The sequence below is a fragment of the Ursus maritimus genome, unplaced genomic scaffold (assembly GCF_017311325.1).
Source record: "Ursus maritimus isolate PB19 unplaced genomic scaffold, ASM1731132v1 scaffold_19, whole genome shotgun sequence".
NCBI lineage: Eukaryota > Metazoa > Chordata > Mammalia > Carnivora > Ursidae > Ursus > Ursus maritimus.
In genome coordinates, this window is record NW_024424341.1 from 48,505,836 (window position 1) to 48,523,545 (window position 17,710).

Here is a 17,710-nt window from a genome sequence, read left to right on the forward strand (position 1 = left end):
AAAGTTTATTATACTCACAGGTCCTGAGACACAGAGTCACTGCTTGCTGCAAGGAGTTTGCTCAGGAGAGAGTGCCAAGGGATCAGTCTCAACCAAGGAAATGAGGTGAGAGCAAGGATCCGTGAGTAAATGCCCTTACTGAAGGTCAGGAAGTACCCCCTATTTGGAAGGGCCCTGTTGGGGGAGTACACAAGAAAAGACTGTAGGAGATTTCAGCGGTGTGTTTGAATGACACAAGGTCAACAGAAGGGTAGGAGGAGGAACTTGTGCAGGAGTGAACGCTATTACAGAGATACACCTGGTCGCCTGATTGGTGTACTCTGGGCCTGTTTGTGGGGATGTTGAGGCAGTGGGAAAATATGAAGTTTTAAAAATTTACAACACAATAGTCACAAAAACGATTAGAATTAATAAGACAGCTTATCAGTTTTGCTTGGTGTAATTTCAATATACAAATCAATTGTATTTCTATCTACTACCAACAGAGTTAAACAATGAAATTGTAAAATATCGTTTACAAAAGCGTTAAAAATGTCAGGTATCATGAAACGACTCTAATAAAAACATGTAAGACTATTGTAAGAAACATTCAGAACTTTACAGACATTAAAGATTTAACTAAGTGGGGGCGCCTGGGTAGCGCAGTCCTTAAGAGTCTGCCTTCGGCTCAGGGCGTGATCCCGGCGTTACGGGATCGAATCCCACATCAGGCTCCTCCGCTGGGAGCCTGCTTCTTCCTCTCCCACTCCCCCTGCTTGTGTTCCCTCTCTCGCTGTCTCTTTGTCAAATAAATAAAATCTTAAAAAAAAAAAAAAAGATTTAACTAAGTGGAGTGATACACAGTGTTCATGGATTTTAAGACTTAATTATTGTAGAGATGTCACTTACTCAAAGGATTTATAGATTCAGTGCAGTAACAAAACAAATCCTGAACACTTTTTTTTTGTGTGTGGAAGTTGACAAGGTGAGTTAAAATTTTATTTGAAAATATAAAGGGCCTAAAGAACAAAGGCGTGTAGGAAAAAAAAATATGGCAGGAGGCCTTGCTTTATCAGATTGTGACTTAGAAAGCTCCCATAGCTAAAACAGAAGTGCTGGCGCAGGGATAAACGGGAAAACAATGGAATAGAACGTCCAAATTCAGAGCCACGCAGATAGGGACACCTGACTTAGGATAGAGATGGTTCCACCTAGAAGTGGGGAAATCCACTAAATAATGCAGCTGGGATCATTACACAGTATTCACGAAAACAAATGACTGGGCGGGCTGTGTCTAACGAGGATATACAGGATCCTTCTTTATTGTACCCAGTTTATCTTGAGACGAGATACAAGTAGTATTCTTCTGGCGCGGATCGCGGTTGCCAGTGTCTGGTCCACAACCGTTTCCGGTCGCGAAGCACACATCCTCATGCCGCCTCTGCCTCTTCAGATCCACTTCTAGTCTCCTAATCCCCGTTTTCTCAAATGTGCAGCCAGAGTCCTCGCCGCCCCCAGATCCCTGCCCCGAGGTCTGCTCTTCGCTGTACGGATCCAGAGCTTCCCAATATGGCTGCGCCCTCCGAGCGGCTTCCAAACGGCGAGGAGACCGAGCGGGAGCAACCATTTCCGGCTCAGGCCTGGTCTGTGATTGGCTTAGCGCTCCGCTCAGGTCGAAGACTAGGCGAGAGCGATTAAGTTCTACTAAGCATGAGCGATGGCACTGACACCCGCTGCCGAGGTGGAAGAACTGGAGATGATGATAAGTCTTGAAAGGAAGGGAGAGGATGCGTTGTATTTGCACCTTTCTGGTCAGGCCGACCAGCTCCGGTCGCTTACGGTGGCCATCTCGCTCTCCGTACGGCGTACGATCCAAGATGGCGGCGCACGGTCCACAACGGCCGCTATCCCCGCAACGCAGCGAAATCGGTGAGGCGATGTTGCGCAGCGATAAAATTCTAACCAGGGCCAGAATGAGGGTTTGTGGGCTGATCGTTCACTCCAAAGTGCCACGGATGCCGAGACACGGGCCCGCAGACCAGATGAGCGGAAACGGAAGTGGCGTACCGAAGCTTGGGTTCCCACGGCGTAAGGTCACAGTTTCGCGGTCGAGGTTAGTTAGGTTTCTGCTGGCCGCTTTCAGGGTCCCGCGCTGTGGGAATTCTGCGACTTGAGATGCGGTTCGTGGTGGGTAGTCGTGGGGGGCTGTTTCAGTTGGCTTCGGGGTTGTCAGCGGCGTTGGCGGAAGCTTGGGCTGGCAATGGTATTTAGAACGAAAGACTATTCCTACTGACAGCGGCAGGTGGGCTCCGGGTCGCGCCCCAGGCCGTAGTTAGAGGCGTTGGGAGAACCACTGACCGAGGGGCCCATCGGGGTCTGGTCGGTGAGGAAAGGATTGGGGGTCATCTGAGGTTCCTATGGTCCAAGTTTGAGCATCCGAGGGGCCCGTGATCCCTGTGAAAATAGGTGTGTGGGGGCTGTGCATGGGTGCGAGAGCGAAGTGCAGGGTGTTCGTGGGAGAGGTGGGTGGGCTTGGAACGAGAGGAGCCGCAGGGAGACATTTGGGTGTGTATATTGGGGTGTTATATTTCCCAGCTTTTTATGCTGAATTGAAGCATACAGAAAAGTCGAAAGAATAGCAGGAATGATTCACCCGCCATGAATAGATCCACGAGTTGTTAAAACCCGCGCCATAAACTCTTAGAATGTGTGTGTGCGTATCAGCCAGTGTACACGTGCGTTTGCACGCGCATGAAATCGTGTCAGTCCTAGCTTTTTCAGCTAGCAATAATCGCTCCTCGGATAAACCCTGCTGCCATTGCGCAAAGCTAGCCCTAGCTTTTTATGTCCGTTTTGCTACATGTTTGTGTGATTTGTCGTATGGTGCTAAACTCTTTTAATTCTGTTTTCCTATTCAAACACATTGATATCTATCTCACAGGTACTTTTGAGGGCCCTAACTTCATGACTTCCATCTAACCTAATTACCTCCCAAAGGCCTTATTCCCAAATACACGTGAGTTTGGGGGCTACGTTTTTTTTTTTTTTAAGTAGGTTCCACGCCCAAGGTGGGGCTTGAACTCACAACTCAGATCAAGAGTCACATCTTCTACCGACTGAGCCAGCCAGGCACCCCTGGAGGACATAAATATTAAGTCCATAACAGGTAGGTACTTGACAAAAGGTAGCTATTATTATTTAAATGTATGCTTTCATAATGGGAGTTTTCACATTTCAAACGATTCTGTTAACTTTTTAAATTATATATATAAACATTTACATATGTATATATTTTCTAACTCTGTATTTATGTTTCATATTAAATGGAGTTCTCTTCAGTTTATCACAATATCATTATATACTTATCATCAATAAAAGCAGATAAAAATAACCTTAATCTGTAATGGTTTGAAATGTATTTTTAAAATGAATTATATTTTATGGAAATTTTTCTTTTTTTAATGGGTAAAAGTAGGCTGGATCGAATGCGTTTTTCAAAGGCTTCTGGTTTAGTTTAACCAAACGCCCCGATAATGTTTCATTATCTTATGCTTCCACACAGTGTGCCAGGTTTTTCTACATCTTTAGTGGCAGTGGGTAAATCATCCTTTCATTCTTTTCTAATATGATAGTCCGATTTAGAGAAAAGTGATTAGCCTCAGCTTTTCTTTATAGTTTTATTTAATAAAGGTCATATTTGATTAGTTGAAAATGGAAAAGTCTCCATCCTTGTTCCATCTTCCTGGCCTCTCTCCTTCTAACTCTCCCGAACTTTGAAACTACTATTCACAAATTAGTATGTATTATTCCCTGGGCTTGTATAATTTTATTACATGTATATGGATATACTCTTAACGGTAGTAAGAGTACGCTCTTTTAGTTTTTCGAGTTTGTAAGTTTTATAATGAGGATATTATAATGTGGTCTTCTGAGGCTTGCTTGTCTTGATTCAGTTCAAGTCTGTTATTCATCCATTGTGCATGTAGGCTTGGTTCATTAATATGAATTTCATTGCGTAAATACAATGCAGTTGTATTCCTGGGAAATAGCCTTTAAATTGTTGGAATGTCCTGAGTGACAGGAGTGTCTTTGTTATTCATGGTGGGTCTGTAGATGGTTATGCCAGTGAGGTGACTCAGGATGGGGCTCTTTATGCCAGAAAGACCAACCATGTGATTAGAGGGTTGGGCCTTTGAGCCTGGTGATACAGGCCCAACCTCCGAGATAGTAAGGGTGCTGGAGGTTGAGTCACATGGCCAGTGATTAGATCAGTCGTGTTTACTTAATGAAATTCTGATAAAAGCTATAGAGACTGAAGCTCAGGTGAGCTGCTGTGGTTGGCAGTACCCTAGATATTGTCACTTGTAGGTACGCTGGATGGGTATTGTGTCCTGACTCCAGAGGTATAGGACAATGGAAGCTTCTGGTTTGAGAGGATCCCAAACCTCACTTACCCTATTGTCTCTCTCCATTTGACTGGTTATGATTTGTATTCTTTTGCTATAATAATATATTTTTTTAATTATTTATTTTTAAAAAGATTTTATTTATTCATTCGAGATAGAGTGCATGAGTTGGGGGAGGATCAGAGGGAGAAGGAGAGGGAGAAACAGACTCCCCGCTGATCATGAAGCCCAACTGGGGGTTCTTTCTTATGACCCTGAGATGATGACCTGAGCCGAAATCAAGAGTCGGACACTTAACCCACTGAGCAACCCAGGTGCCCCTCCTTTTGCTATAATAAAACTTCTGTCTTGCACAGTTTCCCCCCCAGGTACCTTGTAAATTACTGGTTTTTCTCCCCCTTTTGAATCTTATTGTTTGTTTGAATATGAAATTGCAATTAATGTTTATGTTGATATTAAAACAGTTGCATAATGACAGTTTTGTTTCTTTTCCAATCTTCATTCCTTCAATTTATTTTTCCCATTTTATTGCTTAGGTTTTTAATCTGTGGTACATTTTTTACCTCAGAGAGAGGTTATCCCTGTCCCTAAGTTTAAAGAAATGCTGTGGATTATTTTCAGATACTCTTCCTTGTCTGTTTCTAGTTTAGTAATATATATATTTTTAATTGTCAGTGGTGGGGCACCCGGGTGGCTCAGTCAGTTGAACTGTAGACTTTTGATTTTGGCTCAGGTCATGATCTCAGGGTCCTGGGATTGAGCCCCATATTGGACTCTGTACTCAGCAGGAATTCTGTTCAAGGACTGTCTCCTCCTCTTCCTCTCCCCCGCCCCTCTCAAATAAATAAATCTTTGAATTGTCAGTGGGTACGGTTTTTCCTTACATGTCTTTTCTTCATCTGTTGAGATAATTAAATGGTTCTTATTACACTATCCTTGCATTCCTGGAATAAAGTCAACGGTGCATAGTATGATTCTTCCAGTATTTGGTTTTCTTAGTATTCTTCCTATATATCAATGGATATGGTTTCTCAGTATTTTATTTAGGCTTTTTATAGCTAAGTTAATAAATGCAGTTGGCCTGTAAATGTCTTTCTCACATTGTCCTTGAAATCCAGTACTGTTTTCTTCAGTTGCCCTGTAGCCTAAGACACAGAGTCGCATTTTCCTTCAGAGTTCTCAGCAGTGTGATATTGAGAATATTAAACTGTGTTAATATATTTCTAGGGTGTCCTGGCATCACTAGATTACTCGGTGTTAAATTAATTTTTTCATAGCCAGAATTAATCCTTTAACAGTCAGCACTGTTTATGTAAGAGATCCAGCTGGGATTTTGTGTGAAGATGAAGTCTCATCAAGAGATACGTATTTGAGATTCCATTGCAGAGTTTAAGGACACACACTTTGTTTTCAGAGGCAGACAGCCTGTATTTGTTTTGCATTTTGTAGGCAATGTTAGCTTAATTGAAGGTATAATTTACCTACAGTAACTCTTACCAGTTCTTCATGTGCAAATTTGATGGGTTTCTCAAAGGTATACCAATGTGTAACCTCTACTTGCCTCAACCCCAACAGTTTCTTGGTTCCCCTTTCCATTTGAGACGATCCCATCCTTTGTTCCCTTGTGATCATTTATGTGCTTTCTACAGTTATATGTATTCTAATACCTCATAAAACCTGAGTTATACAGTAAGTAGTTGTGTCAATGCGAGTCCCATTCCCTGGCCTCTGTTTTTGAGTTCCGCCAAGAAAGAATTCAGAGCCAAACTTTTAAGCAGGCAAAGGTTTAATAGCAGTTTAAGCAAAAGTAAATTCCTGAGATGGGAGAGTGAGCAGGCCCAGAGGTGGCAGCTGTGCCCTGAGTCGGGGTTGTTTTTCCCTTTTGTGTTTGGCTAGGTTATGGGTCATAGCTAGGGCGGTTTCTGACTGAGGTTGCCGCCAGTCATCTAACGGACTCCACCTACTGGGGGAATTTTTGGCCTTTATATGGTCCTTGTCAGAACTGTCATGGCAGCCATTTGGGGGGGGGGTAGGGGGAGTTAAAATCATAATGGAAATGTATTATAATAAAGCTCTAGGTTACTCTAGGGCAGTGGTCACGGGGAAGAACGCAGGCATATCCCCTGGGGTCTTTCCCAGGTGTTTCGAGCTTGGCCTCCGCCCTTTTACAGTCAGAAATCACTTGTTTCCCCCTCATATCTAGCTAACTGCCTACTCTGTCAGTCGCTGGTGTTTGGCTTCTTTTCACTTAAAATAATGCTTTTCATCTTCATCCATGATTTTCCATTTATCGTTAGTTTATTCCTCTCCGCTGCTGAGTAATAATTGGTGGCACAGATACGCCGCAGCATGTTCATTCCCCGGTTGATGGATTTTTTGGATTTGGGAGGTCAGTTTTGGATATTCTGAATAAAGCTGTGATATGCATTCGTGTACAAGTCAGAGTGGCTGTACCTCCTTGTATTTCTGCCAGCGGTGCAGGAGAGTTCTTTTTCTTCACATCCTAGTCAGTACTTAGTATTTTCAGTGTTTTATGGTGGAGCACATGACTCTTGATCTCAGGCTTGTGAGTTTGAGCCCCAAGTTGGGCCTAGAGCTGATTGATAAATAAATAAATAAATTAATTAATTAATTTACCGCCATTCTAACAGGTTTGTAGCAACATTTTATTTAGGTTTTAATTTGCTTTTGTTGTGTAACCTAAAGCAGCTTTTTGTGTGTTCATTAGCCATCTCTCTACTTTTGGTTGGGGGGGGAACATGACTGTTGAAATCTTTTTTCTTTTTTACTAGATTGTCTTTTTCGTGAAGTTGGAAAAGTTCTTTTTATTTTTTAGTTAGAAGTCTTTTAGTCAGGTATGCATTTTGTTAATATTTTACTCTAGCCTGTAGCTTGATCCTTCATTTTTCAAGTGCCTTTAGAATATCAAAATTTTTGGTACTGAGGATGTCTAATTTATCAGTTTTTTTCTTTTATATGCGTTCTGTGCCCTGTTCAAGAAATCTTTGCCTAATCCAAGGTCACTTAAAGTTTTCCTGTGCTTTCTTCTAGAAGTTTCACTGTTTCTTTTTTTAAGTAATCTCTACGCCCAACGTGGGGCTTGAACTCACAATCCTAAGATCAACAATCACGCGCTCTACCAACTGAGCCCACCAGGTACCCTAACAATTTCAATTCTTAAATCTATAATATATTGAGTTAATTTTGGTATGGGGTAAACAGGAATATCCTATTGTTTCAACAGCATTTGTTAAACATTTTATTATTTTTTATCATGCTCATGCTTATCTCTAACTTGTTGAATATATGGAGTATATATAATAGCGTTTTTGGTGTACTGGTCTACCAGGTCTCTCCCTTTGGCCATTTTTGTCTGTTTCTCTTGCTTGATTTTTTCCCCCAGCTATGGGTCATGTTTCCTTGCTTCTGCGCATGTCTGGTAATTTTTGATTGGATGTCATATATTGTAAGTTTCACATTGTTGTTTGAAGGATTTTCTTTTATTCCTTTAACTACTTTTGAGGTTGGTTCTGGGAGGTAATCAAGTTACTTTGAAACCGTTTGATTCTTTGGAGGCTTTCTTTTAAGCTTTATTAGGTGGTGCCAAGAGTCTTTTGTCTGGGATTGTTTTGTCCCCATTTCTGAGGTAATATTCTCCTGAGACCTCTGCATAGTGTGAGACCAGGCATAGTAGAAGGTCTTTCCACTCAGGCTGGTGGGAACACTAACTATTCCTGATCTCATGTGAGCGCCAGAAATCGTTCCACCTGCTCCTTTCCAGTGGCCTTGGCAGTTTCCTCCCAGTTCATTAGTGCTAAGCCAGCGACTCAAAGGAACCCTCCGCCTCTATAGAGTGTGTTTTCCCTCTCTTCTCTGGTAGACTGCCTGGCAAGTGTTAGTCATCTTTGCTTCCTCAGACTTTGAATTCTGTATCATTAACTCAGCAACACTGCTAGACTCTTGGGGTTCCTTCTCCCTGTGCTGTGGCCTAGAAAGTCTCCAGGCAGTGAGCTGCGGCACACAAGGGTTTCTCACCTTGTTTCCCTTCATCTCTGACTTCTGTGTGAGAAAATAATTGTTTTAGACATGTTCCCCCCCCCTTTTTCAAGTTGTTAAGATGAAAGGGTCATTCATAATTTGGTAATTTTCCCTGCAATCAGAGGTTCTATCAATTCTGAGGGTTTATGTTTTAATCCTTGGTACACCAGTTACTGTGTGGCTTTTAGCTAGGTGCCTGACCTTTCCTTTCTTCGTTTTCTCTAAAATGGAATGATTATAGTCTACCCCCTTGGATTGTGAGGGTTAAGTGAGAAAAGAAGATGCTTAAAACAGTTCCTTGCATGTATAGGAACCTGCTTTTATTATTATTTCCACGCAAACAGATCTTTCCTTGAATCCACAGATGCTGGCTTCTGAGAATGAAGCACTTCCTATAAAGGAAAAAAAGTAGATCTCAAGTCTAGAAATTCATCCTTGCTGAGGATACCCTTGATGAGACACCTGAATGCTGAAAATGACCAAGTCCCAGGTGAGCTGTTTATTTCCTAGATTTCTAGAAGTTTATAAAAATATACAATCTGATGGTTGCCAGAGTTGGTAAGGGGGTGGGAGGGATGGGCGAAATGAGTGAAGGGGAAGGGAAGATAGGCTTTCAATTATGGAATGAATAAATCATGGGAATAAAAGGTACAGGAAATATAATCAATGATATTGTAATAGTGTCTCTGTGACAGATGGTAGCTACACTTGTGGTGAGCAGGGCGTAACTACAGACTTGTTGAATCACTATATTGTAAACCTGAAACTAATGTAACATTGCGTGACAACTATAGTTAACAGTTTAGAAAATTACACAATCGAAGTGAATGATGTATATAGATCTATTGCAGCTGGGAGAGATGTGCTTAGACTGGGAGACAGAATAATGATCTGGAGTAGCCACTCAGGGAGGGAGTTCTATCTTATCTGTATGTCACATGTTGCAAGGTGCTAACAACTGGAACATTGCCACACAAGTGGCAGGATCCAGAGCTGAGTTGCAGACATTTCTGTGGTAATACTGGAAACCATCACAGAAGAATAAAAACATGTTATAAGATTTACTGTGTATATAAGCAGGAAGCACATGAACTTTGAGTAACCATTTCCCAGAGATTAAATGTGAAGAACTGTCTTTAATGGGTCTTCCTCTTCTGTTTTTCTCCAGAGTGTGGACCCAGTGAATGGTCATTTTCTAAGGAAATGTGGGAGATATAAAAGGCATAGGTAGAAAACTTTAAAAATCTCTTATCCAAAGACAAGAGTAACTTCTACCTAAGGGTTATTGTGTAGATCGTTGCGTCAACATATGTAAAGTGTTTACAACAATATATAGCGCATAGTAAGAGCTCTGTTTTTGCTTTTTTGAGTATCATGATTTAATACATAGCACAATTTCTAAAAGGCAGGTTTTTTTTCTTTTTTAAAGATTTTATTTATTTATTTGACAGAGAGAGAGAGAGCCAGCCAGCAAGAGAGGGAACACAAGCAGGGGGAGTGGGAGAGGAAGAAGCAGGCTCGCAGCGGAGCAGGGAGCCCGACGCGGGGTTTGATCCCAGGACGCTGGGGTCATGACCTGAGCCGAAGGCAGACGCCCAACGACTGAGCCACCCAGGTGCCCCCTAAAAGGCAGTTCTGATCATAACATACTTTTGTATATGAAAAGCACTGCAGTGTCTACCAAGTGTCTGCAGGAAATTTGTGCAATTCCTCCAAGGTCTGTTACTGCCTGTACCCTGGGCATCTGTTCTCTTTGGTCTCTTCTGTTTCATTGAACTTTTTGCAGTCCTTTGAACCCAGCATGGTATTTAACACTTTTTTTTTTTTTAAAAGATTTTATTTATTTATTCGACAGAGATAGAGACAGCCAGCGAGAGAGGGAACACAAGCAGGGGGAGTGGGAGAGGGAGAAGCAGGCTCATAGCGGAAGAGCCTGATGTGGGGCTCGAGCCCGGAACGCCGGGATCACGCCCTGAGCCGAAGGCAGACGCTTAACGACTGAGCCACCCAGGCGCCCCAGTATTTAACACTTTTAACACATGCTTTCTCTGGAAGACCCACAGCTCCCATGTCTTCCAGCTCGTACCACGGAACATACCACTAAACATGCTGTACCTCGTCCAGCTTGACCTCTTCTTCAGAGCTATTAGTTCCTCACCTACTTGCGCCCATATTTTAACTTGAGTATACTTCTGTTGTAACCCTTGTTAATGTCTTGCCATGTATGAACTCTGTAAAGGAGTGTACTTGCCACTCTGCAAGATCAGAAGCTACCTGGTCAGTACTGTGCTTTATTTCCTTTTTTACTGCAGTGTATAGTAGGTAACATTAAATGCTCCTGGGGCACCTGGGTGGCTCAGTCAGTTAAGTGCCTGACTTTGGCTCAGGTCATGATTTCAGGGTCCTGGAATAGAGCCCTGCGTCAGGCTTCCTGCTCGGCGGGGAGTCTGCTTCTCCCTCCCCCCTGCCTCTCCCACAGCTCGTGCTCTCTCTCTCAGATAAATAAATACATAAAATCTTTAAAAACCCCACAAAAAAAACAAAAAACATTAAATACTTCTAAGGTGGGTTGCAGATGGTTTTTGGGTAAAGTTTTAACAACATTTTACATTGGGTGAATTAATGAGTGAAGAAGTGAATGAAGAATGCAGAAAGGAGGCGTGCCTAGGTGGCTCAGTTAAGCATCCAGTTCTTGAGTTCAGCTCAGGTCACGATCTCAGGGTTGTGAGATCAAGCCCCGCATTGGGCACTCTGCTCAGAGGGGAGTCTGCTTGAGATTCTCTCTCTCCCTCTCCCCTCCCCCAATTCGCTCTCTCTCAAGTAAATAAATCTTAAGGGACCCCTGGATGGCTCAGTCGGTTAAGCCACTGCCTTTGGCTCAGGTCATGATCCTGGGTCCTGGGATCAGGTCCCACATTGGGCTCCCTGCTTAGCGGGGAGCCTGCTTCTCCCTCTGCCTGTTCTACCTGCTCTGCCTGCCGCTTCCCCTGCTTAGCTCTCTCTCTTTCTCTCTCTGACAAATAAATAAAATCTTAAAAAAAAAAAAAAACAAATAAAAGAATGCAGAAAGGATAGTTTTAACGGATTTATTATCGTGCAAAGTATAAATCAAAACTAGGTATAGAGAAATACTTGTTTACAAATTTCTATAGTAAAAATAATCAGAATAATATCCTATATATCTTCTATATTTTATTCCATTATATTAACTGCAGATTAAAAAGGATTATGTTATTACAGGGCTTGTTGTCATTCAGTGATGTGGCTGTGGATTTCACCTGGGAAGAATGGCAGCTACTAGACACTGTTCAGAGGAACCTCTACTGGGAGGTGATGTTGGAAAATTATAGCAACCTAATGTCATTGGGTAAAGACCACTTCCCTAAATATCTCACCATGAGCCCATTAATTGCCCTTTTTTCCCCCATTGATAGAATTTATGGGTACTCTGATATCCTTAGTGATTTTGGAATTGTGTAGGTGGTAGAACTTGTTTTCTTTATGATCAAATAGTGACGGTACTTACTTTCATTTTCTGAATGAAAAGTTTCTGTTTTGCTAGATGTACTGTCTATTCCCTGAAACTAAATTTTTCATCATAGGCCCTAATACTGCTCAGTTCTCTGGGATTACCTCTTGACAGGATATCAAGCCACCAGGCCAGAAGCAACGATCCACTTGGAGAAAGAACAAAGAATGGTAGAGAGAGAATTCCCAAGTCAGCGTAGTCCTGGTGAGTACACTAGGGCAGTGGGAGTTGGTGGAAGCCAAGTGACAGTTGATCATTGGTGTGTTGGGAGCCTTGTTATTTTAACATTTTTTTCTCATAGTGTCTGAATCTTAAGAGGTGACTTAGAGCAAGTGAAAAGAGGTCATCAGTGTGAATGGTGTTTCCTTCTGTCACCATGTATGACTCATTTGCTAGCCACCTAGCAGAAGATGTGCCTCCTTTTATCTACTCTGGGTCAAATCTTGGCCTATTTCATTTGGTCTTTCCTTTTTGGCTTAGTTCTTCTTTTGCAGCTTGTTAGACACACCCTGCCTTCACCACATCGTATCCATATTTGCATAGCTCTTCTGTTACGCTTTTAGATATTCATAGATTCCCTCCAAAGTTTGAGGACACCATGTCTTCAGTTCATTACTTGTTGTCCCTTTCTTTTATTGCATATCTCTGACTTACATTGTGCACCTGCTGTATCAGTTTCTCCATTCTCTTTGGATATTGACTTGAGATTCCATCCCCCTCCATTTCATAATGGTAGGAATCACCGATTTTTTTCCCCCTAGAAGTACTGTGGCAAGTTTAGGGTTGGTATCAGGAAAATATTGAGAAGGATGAATCTGTGGAGGGAAATAGTGAAAATGAGGCATTGGGAAAAATATTTTCTCTGAGCAAAAACTTTGTTCCTTTTGTAGAAAGACCCCTTCAATGTTTCTCAAGAGGAATAAAACTAAAGTCAGATTCAAAATTCCAGAGTAAAAACTATGCAGAAATGAATTCTGATGAACCAAACAGCCATGGGAAACCGTTTTTCCATACTCTCCATGAAACCTGCCATACTCAGGGCCAGTACAGTGAACATAATTTCTGTGTGAAGACTTTCAGCCTGGTGAAAAATCTTAAAAGACATCACAGAATTCATACAGAAGGGAAACCTTATGAATGTAGTGAGTGTCCAAAATCCTTCAGATATAAGTCAAAGCTCATAATACACCAGAGAACTCATACAGGAGAGAAGCCATACAGATGCCCCGAATGTCAGAAAGCTTTCAGTACAAAATGTCATCTCACTCTACACCAGAGAACTCACACAGGAGAGAAACCGTATGGATGTATCGAGTGTCCAAAATCTTTCAGAACAAAGTATCATCTCATTCTCCACCATAGGACTCATACAGGAGAGAAACCCTATGAATGCAAAGAGTGTGGAAAAGCTTACAAGGAGAAGACAAAGCTCAGATTGCATTATAGAACGCATACCGGAGAGAAACCTTTTGAGTGTAGTGATTGCGGGAAAGGTTTTATGCAGAAGTCAAACCTGATTATCCATCAAAGAACTCATACAGGAGACAGACCCTATGGATGTAGAGAATGTGAGAAGACCTTCTGTAGTAAGTCTCAGCTTGCTGTTCACCAGCGAACTCACACAGGAGAAAAATCGTATGAGTGCAAGGAATGCGGGAAAGCCTTCAATAAAAACTCACATCTCCTGGTACATCAGAGAATTCATAGAGGAGAGAAACCTTATGAATGCAGTGAGTGCGGAAAAGCTTTTGTACACACGTCACAGCTTATTGTACATCAGAGGAATCATACAGGAAGAAAAGCTTATGAATGCAAGGAATGTGGGAAAGCCTTCAATAAAAAGTCACACTTCATAACACATCAGAGAATCCATACGGGAGAGAAGCCTTATGAATGCAGCGAATGTGGAAAAGCTTTTATAGACAATTCACAGCTTATTGTTCATCGAAGAACTCACACAGGAGAGAAACCTTATGAGTGCAAGGAATGTGGGAAAGCCTTTAATAAAAAGTCATCCCTCATAACACATCAGAGAATTCATACAGGAGAGAAGCCTTATGAATGCAGTGACTGTGGAAAAGCTTTTATAGACAAGTCACATCTCATTGTCCATCAGCGAACTCATACGGGAGAGAAACCCTATGAATGCAGTGAATGTGGAAAAGCTTTCATACGGAAGGCAATGCTCATTGTCCATCAGAGAACACATACAGGAGAGAAACCCTTTGTGTGTCTTGAATGCCAAAAAGCCTTTAGCAGTATGGCAATGCTCAGCAGACATCAGCTGATTCATACAGGAGAGAAACCTCATGGGTGCAATGAATGTGGAAAAGCTTTCCGCCAAAAAAGCCACCTTATTATCCATCAACGGTGTCATACCGGAGAGAAACCCTATGGATGTGTTCCATGTGGTCAGATCTTCAACCAGAAGTCCCAGCTCATTAGACATCAGAGACGCCACACAGGAGAGAAACCGTATCAGTGCACTCAGTGTGGAAAAGCCTTTTTTGAGAAATCATACCTCAGTGTCCATCAGAGAAGTCACGCAGGACAGAAACCTTATCAGTGTAATGAGTGTGGGAAAATGTTCTCTGTCAAGTTCTTTCTCACTTCACATGAGGAAATTCATGCTGGAAAGAAATCTCAGGAGCCCAGTGAGCACTGGACAGACTTCAGTGAGATGTCAGATCTCACTGAATACAAGAGAAATCACACAAGACACACCCTATGAATGCTGTGAAAGTTAGGATACTTTTGGTCAGTGTCAGTTTCAGAGAATTTATGCAGGAGAGAGATCTTTTAAATGCAGTGAATATAAGAAAATTATCTACTACCAGTGTAGCCTCATTTCATTAGGGAAAGGCATATGAAAGAGGTGAAAAGTCAAAAATCTTTTCTTGACATGGAAAATCCAATTATACATCACACAGAAATGAAGGCTGAGTGCAACAGATGTTTTTGATGGTCATCTAATAGTTTTCACCGTGGGGGAAAAAAAGACCTCACAAATGTTGTGAATCCTGGAATGCCTTCCAAACAAATGAGCTTTCATACCAAAGAAAATAGATGACTGAAGACTTGCGATGAGGAATGCCTCTGGCATGGAGTCGAAAGTTAATGTGCATCAGGTAACACTTATTAAGGAGAATTAGTGTGGTATGATGATGCTGGGAAAGGTTGCTTACGTATAAACTTTATAACAAAAATTTCGTTCCTCTTGTCACATTGCCATTTATTTATAGAAAACATAACATGAAGTAGTCAGGAAGAGCAAATAACTTCAGTATGCCAAAGGACACTTTGTTTCACGTTTGAATATATTGGGTAGTCAAAACAGGAAGTGAAGAATGGTCCAAGATGAATGTATTTGCTTTCTGTCTGAGTATTTTTGTAGTCCATGTATATAGTAATTTTTGGGTTTCACAAGATCATGAAGGAAAGTTGTATACCACAGAATTGTTTGTAATATGCAGTATCCATCAAGAAACGCCAACATTGTAAATTTTTTAATATTCTATAAATTGCAAGGGAAGTCATTAGGCTTAATATTAAGACTTTAAAAAAAACTCTTTACTGGTGTACATAAGTGGATCTGATAATAGTTTTAGCCCTTTGGAATAATAAATTTTTTTAAACAAATTGTCTTCTGGTTGTCACTCAGTAAAAATAAATCTGTTAAAAATAGTGAGATTTGGGGTGACTGGCTGGCTCAGTCAGTGGAACATGTGACTTTTTTTTTTGTTTTAAAGATTTTATTTACTTGACAGAGCATGAGCAGGGGGGAGGGACAGAGAAGAGGGAGAGGCAGGCTCCCCACTGAGCAGGGAGCCTGACGTGGGGCTTGATCCCAGGACTCCTGGATCATAACCTGAGCTGAAGCCAGATGCTTAACCAACTGAGCCACCCGGGTGCCCCGAGCATGTGACTCTTGATCTTGGGGTTGTGAGTGTGAGCCCCACATTAGGTGTAGAGATTACTTAAAAATCTCTTTAAAAAATACTGAGATGTAAGAGTGATGAATAATCACAAGTCTTCTGTCCCTGAAGTTCTGAAAAACTGGAAGCAGCTGCCATTTTCAAAGAAATGAAAATCTTTGGTGGTGATATTGCTCAAAGGGGGAATGTGGCTTAGACCTATGGTAAGATGTGCTTCCCGATGCTTTCTCTCATAAAACCTAGTTTATCAGCTTCCTAGGGCTGCCATTACAAACTACTATAAACTGGGGCGCCTGGGTGGCACAGCGGTTAAGCATCTGCCTTCGGCTCAGGGCGTGATCCCGGCGTTATGGGATTGAGCCCCACATCAGGCTCCTCCGCTATGAGCCTGCTTCTTCCTCTCCCACTCCCCCTGCTTGTGTTCCCTCTCTCGCTGGCTGTCTCTATCTCTGTCAAATAAATAGATAAAATCTTAAAAAAAAAAAAAACAAAAAAAAAAACCAAACTACTATAAACTGAGTGGCTCAACAGAGCAGAAATTTATTGTCTCTGGTCTGGAGGCTAGTATAAAATCAAGGTGTCATCTGGGCCGTGCTCCCTCTATAACCTGTTGGGAAACCCTTCCTTGCCTCTTCCTAGCTTCTGGTGATCTGCGGGCAGTTTTTGTCATCCCTTCGCTTGCAGCTGCAGACCTCCAATCTGTGATGAAGGCTTTTCTCCTGTGTGCCTCTGTGTCATCACGTGGCCACTTCATAAGTCCACCGGTCACTAGAGAGACCCACTCTACTGCAGGACTTCATCGTAAACTAACTCCATCTGCAAACACTCCATTTCCAAATACGGCCACATTCTGAGGTACTGGAGGTTAGGTCAGCGTACTTTTTTTTGGAGGGAGGGAAAGAATTCATAACACCTAGTAATTTGGATATAAACCTATAGAGAGAGTCTCAGTTTCAGGTCTGATACATTTATTTAGGCAGGTGTTCACACTTGTCAGGCCTCCACAGTGGAGACTGAGGAAGAAGTCAGCATTTACATCTGAGACACACCCTCCATCCTATACCAATGGCGCCTGCCGCTGTGACAGCAGATATATGAGGGACTGTCTTGTACTACCAACAGGCTAACCCAAACAGAAAAAGGAAGTGAGCACAGACTACATCTGACTTTAGGAGGGACCTTAATCCGAAATTGCCAAAGAAGTTTTAGCTGAATTTTGTTACACTCAAAAATGCCCTTAATCTTATCTTTTACCAGATGGAGCTGTGACCTAATGTGTTATCTGCTCATCCTGAAATAATTGGAATTTCTGATATGTTTATTTTAGCTCTTCCTAATTGGCTAATTCTTTTCTGAACTCGTCTCTTTATGGAAATTCTCATCACCTGCAGAGAATGGCCATCAAGGCAAGCGACTATTATTTTGTTTTCCATCCCCTTCATTCAAAGCCCATGGGTTGATTTAGAATCACCCAAGTTGTCAAAGGTGACATTTGACATGTCATTTTGTAAAAACGGTGTTTTACAAAATGTCCTATCACTACATAAGATGTGCCTCCAACTTTTCAGCTCCTAGTAACAGTTTACCCCCTCCTGGCTTCAAACTGCTCAAGCAACTGAGCCACCCAGGTGCCCCCACTGCATTCATTTTATATTTTTATGGTGGTACCTCACTTTTAGGTACCAGTTCTGTATCAGTCAATAGAGGCTTCGTAATGCCTTGCTATCAGTAACCTATCAATTGTGGTGGTTTACAGGAGTATAGTATTTTCAGTTCGTGCCACACAATGACTACAGATTGGCTCCACGTCTTCCTCACAGCCC

The 17,710-nt window shown here is 41.9% G+C and overlaps 1 protein-coding gene across 4 annotated transcripts; it reads left to right on the forward strand.

Moving 5' to 3' along the window:
- Positions 1 to 1,970: 1,970 nt before the first annotated feature.
- Positions 1,971 to 15,585, forward strand: LOC103657311 (zinc finger protein 260). Of its 4 annotated transcripts, none has more exons than XM_008684748.2 (5): positions 1,971 to 3,145; positions 8,788 to 8,913; positions 11,664 to 11,790; positions 12,067 to 12,156; positions 12,843 to 15,585. In XM_008684748.2, the coding sequence occupies exons 2-5, from the start codon at positions 8,890 to 8,892 to the stop codon at positions 14,681 to 14,683; spliced, it is 2,082 nt and encodes a 693-aa protein (XP_008682970.2). In that variant the 5' UTR covers positions 1,971 to 3,145; positions 8,788 to 8,889; the 3' UTR covers positions 14,684 to 15,585. The 4 variants fall into 4 exon arrangements, with proteins under 4 accessions (XP_008682970.2, XP_008682971.2, XP_040488862.1 ...); XM_008684749.2 differs by having other exon boundaries at positions 11,664 to 11,753; XM_040632928.1 differs by lacking the exons at positions 1,971 to 3,145; positions 8,788 to 8,913 and having other exon boundaries at positions 11,751 to 11,790; positions 12,026 to 12,156.
- Positions 15,586 to 17,710: the final 2,125 nt, after the last annotated feature.

What these genes read in the sequence shown, in the direction of transcription:
- LOC103657311 (XM_008684748.2), top strand. Translation starts at nt 8,890, where the DNA reads ATGCTGAAAATGACCAAGTCCCAG. An exon ending in TGAAAATGACCAAGTCCCAG is followed by an intron (nt 8,914 to 11,663) that starts GTGAGCTGTTTA and finishes ATGTTATTACAG; the next exon opens with GGCTTGTTGTCATTCAGTGA. An exon ending in TAGCAACCTAATGTCATTGG is followed by an intron (nt 11,791 to 12,066) that starts GTAAAGACCACT and finishes ACCTCTTGACAG; the next exon opens with GATATCAAGCCACCAGGCCA.